This window comes from Fundulus heteroclitus, chromosome 14 (assembly GCF_011125445.2).
Source record: "Fundulus heteroclitus isolate FHET01 chromosome 14, MU-UCD_Fhet_4.1, whole genome shotgun sequence".
NCBI classification, from domain to species: domain Eukaryota; kingdom Metazoa; phylum Chordata; class Actinopteri; order Cyprinodontiformes; family Fundulidae; genus Fundulus; species Fundulus heteroclitus.
In genome coordinates this window covers 3,198,064-3,201,895 of record NC_046374.1, presented here as the reverse complement: position 1 = coordinate 3,201,895, position 3,832 = coordinate 3,198,064, and the positions used below count along the sequence as shown (strand labels likewise).

General features: G+C 41.6%; 1 protein-coding gene across 1 annotated transcript; it reads right to left on the bottom strand.

Moving 5' to 3' along the window:
- Positions 1-1,794: 1,794 nt before the first annotated feature.
- On the bottom strand, positions 1,795-3,832 carry LOC118565635. Its single transcript, XM_036146067.1, has 3 exons — positions 3,684-3,832; positions 3,122-3,304; positions 1,795-3,014 (listed from the first exon to the last, which is right to left on the bottom strand). Exons 2-3 carry the CDS (start codon positions 3,285-3,287, stop codon positions 1,978-1,980), a joined length of 1,203 nt encoding a protein of 400 aa, XP_036001960.1. The 5' UTR covers positions 3,288-3,304; positions 3,684-3,832; the 3' UTR covers positions 1,795-1,977.

Genomic DNA, 3,832 nt, shown 5'->3' with positions numbered 1-3,832 from the left:
TGATAACATGCAGAATTGCTAGACTTCATACCTCAAAACCACACATCAAAGTTGCATAACATGATACAAAATACATCTTTTTAGCTGGGAGAATATGATTAGGTATCATGATATTATATCGCTGTATAAAACTCATCAACTGGCTCCATCTCCTCTGCAACAATATATCCATCTAGAAAACACTGTTAGTGTTAGACTGAGGTTCCCTTTAGAAAAATCACCTTTAGGAAGCTGGTCTGTGAGAGTCACACACCTGGAACCCTGTTCCTACACAATCAGGAACATCCCATCACTAAAAACCTCTAAATTAGTAAAAATGTGGCTCCTGAATAATCAGACATACATAATTCATATCTTCTGTACCAACATTTTACTAATTATGTGTGTAGTGTAGACACTGTCTTTATATATGTATGTATTTAAAGTAGTATGTCTATATTTTTCTACTATGTTTTTATTCTATCTGTTTTATCATACAAATCATGTGATGGGTGAGAAAAATACACTAATATTTTATTACTGATCACTGCATTAAAACAAACAAGCACTGCTCTAACCACTAAGCCACCACTCCCCTGTTGTCTGTTTAAACATGAAATCAAGTCTTTGGATCAGGATTTGTGTGTATCAGGCCAAGCAAGCACCACCAAACCACACTGACCTGAAAATTGAGCTGCCTGGTTTCTGCATCAACCCTGAGTTTCCTCAAGTAGGCGCTTCACCTGATGGATCCCTTCACCGTATCTGCTGTGGGAAAGGCTGCCTGGAAATAAAGCACAAGCACAACACTGTCCAGGAGGCCTGTGATGGTGACACATAGCAACTTAAACAAGGCCACAGATACTTCACACAGGTGCAGACACAGATCTTTGTGACTGAGTCTAAATACTGTGACTTTGTGGTGTGGACACAGAAAGATCTCGTCGTTGTCCGAGTCATGCCAGACGTCAGGTTCTGGGAGTCATGTCTGCAGAAGGCACAGGAGTTTTTCCTGAAGGTTTCCCTCCCTGAGCTCATTTGCCGCCACCACACACAAGATGCCTCCACACTGCAGACCTCAAGAGTTATGGCTGTCAAATCTCCTAAAAGTGTAAAAGTCCCACAAGTAAGAGGGCAAAAGAGAGCGAGGAAGAGGACCACAGAACATAAAGAGAATACGTGGTGCGTGTGCCGAGGGCCTGAGGAGATGGATGACATTTTTACATGTGACAACGAGAACTGTGCGACGCAGTGGTTCCACCTTTCCTGTGTTGGACTTGATGCAACCACTGCAGCAGGTGACTGCTGGTTTAGTGATGCATGTCTGTAGTAGCTGTCCAAAGACATATATTGTATATTATATATTCCATATTATTAAATATTGTTATGTTCTATTATTACATATTGTTATATTATTGTATATTATATATTGTATAGATACCTTTATTTATACATTTTAAGAAATGTATATTCATTATTATTATTATTATTATATAAGAAATTGCACTACTATTTTTATTTGTATCTGTTATTGTTTACTATATTTATAATTTGCACTACCTCCATTTTCTATGTGTCCATTGTTGTTTTATAGATACCTATTTATTAATAGTATTGAACATTTTTATAAAAACATAGTATTTGTTATTGTTATAAGAAATTGCACTACATTTTCTATGCGTCCATTTTTTATTTGTAACCTTTTACCTTCAAGCATTCCAACTGCACTGCACTGTGTTCTCAAGTTGCACTAATGCAAATAAACACTGAAAAACATCTGATTGTCTGACACCACTTGCAAGAGACACTCATGGCTGAAAACCACTTACTTGTTAGATGTTAGCTTAGAGCATATTGTCAGTACAAATAAATTGTAAATTCAATATTGATCAACATTCTTTGTTTTAATACAGTACTGCAGAAACAGCAGAATGAAGTTGTTGAAACCAATTTTAAAGATAACCAATAATGATAAAGGAGAAACCAGATGCACATTTATTACAGCACAACACCAGGGCTCATGTTAGTCAGAGCACAACACACAGACACAATCTTATCAAGAAATGTCATGTCTTCATCCTTGCATGGCAACACCATGTGAAAAGGTGCTTCAGCTGACAAAATGGCGTACTTGTTGCGGACGGTTCCGATCACCCGTCCCACATGAATTCGGAGGTGGGCGATTTTTCTTGTGCTCTCCACGTCTCTTGCATCCAGCTGACAGCGTCCTTTTGTGAGAGCTGGGATCTTTACTTCGGCGCACATAAGTCCCACGCTGTCCTGTACGTCAAAGCCGCGGTCAGCCAACACCAAATCCCCAGGCGACAGTTTGTCCAGAATCCCACAGTTATCGGTTACGTGCTCATCACTGACGCGTCCCCCCCATCCCTTGGAGATGAAACAAATCGAGCCCTGTGTTGTAATACCAACGAGGAACTTCATAGTTGCGTTGTGTTTGTAGTGGGAATATGACCGAGCTTGAGCTTTAAGACTTGATGGTCTCTGTATAGATATTTCTAAACAGTCCAGAATAACAGCAACACGCTTCCCAAAGGCCTCCACAAACTGATGGGGCATCGTCGCACGCAGCGCGTCTCGCCCTGGCCAGTTAATCAAAGGGCTGGTGCGTGCATGCAGAACATTTATGGTGTCCCTGAACGTTTTGGAAACAGTTTTTCTGTCCACAAAAAAGAGGTGGGCAACGTGTTGTATGGGCAAGTTTAATCTAAGGCGCATTAGGGTCAGGAAAAGCATCTGGAAAGGTGACAACACTTTACTCCTCTGCGTCATGTACGGCCCAACACAGGCTAGAACACCCATGACAACTTCAAGGTGTGGAAGTCCAGTGTAGTATTTCACTTTGACGTCGTCATCCTTCAGGAAACCTTCGTCCATTTTTCTCTGGCCAAGCTCACGTTTCAGGGTCCTGTTCTCCTCCAGCAGCCGGTTGATTTCAGCACGCCGCCGCTGACAGGAGTCACATTCTGTCAGCGGCGTCTGGTCAGCTCCATCCTCTGCTGGTGCCGGTGTCTCCGCTGTGGATCAAATAAGGAAAAATGTTTTAGCCAAATGTGCATCGTGCAGCTGAAACAGCAACAAAAGCAATGTAAGGTGTTGTTTCTGCTGGCTCTGTAAGGCTTACCTGGTGGAACAAGGACATCAATAACTGTCTCATCCATCGCAGGTGTGCTGTCAGTCCTATGGCGTTTTCTGTTTTGCTGTCTCTCACAGCGAGCCGTCTTTGTGACCTTCATCTCAGTGTAGCCCAGGTGTAGTGATGGTGCCCAATCCGGATGAGAGTTGAACATTTCATTTGCTGGTTTTCCTGATGACACAATTTAAAATTATTATTCATAGCAGAAGTGTTGAACACATATAGAACCATAATGTTATCAAAGATTCTTAATATACATATTATTATACTATATGATTACATTACATTACAAAACGGCTGCTAGAATCAGCAAAACTTATAAGTGGTGCTATGAGCAATGTTGTTCTCTAAAGAGCCGGGTCTTCAGGAGTGTTTTGAAAATGGAGAGGGATTTCGCTGCCCTTGTAGGAACTGGCAGTGTGTTCTACCGTAGAGGATAAAATGCTACATTAACCGTCTCTGGACGCGCATTCATGCATGAATGTGGTGTCGCGGTTGAAGGAAAGAAACAATGTAGGCTATAAAATAAAAGCGTGCATCTTTAACTTACCAGAATAAAGATGACACTCTCATTGACATCGGGATACTGTGGAAAGTTATGTTCGGTCGTCGGAGGCCATCAACATGCGGCCACGCAAAGTAATTACGTCATGACGCCCACACTTGTCTGAGCATTACGTCAGTCAACCCCCCCTCTTC

Coding starts and splice junctions, on each gene's coding strand:
- LOC118565635 (XM_036146067.1), bottom strand. CDS start 3,287: ATGTTCAACTCTCATCCGGATTGGGCACCATCACTACACCTGGGCTAC. Junction 3,015..3,121: donor TGATGTCCTTGTTCCACCAG/GTAAGCCTTACA, acceptor TTTGATCCACAG/CGGAGACACCGGCACCAGCA.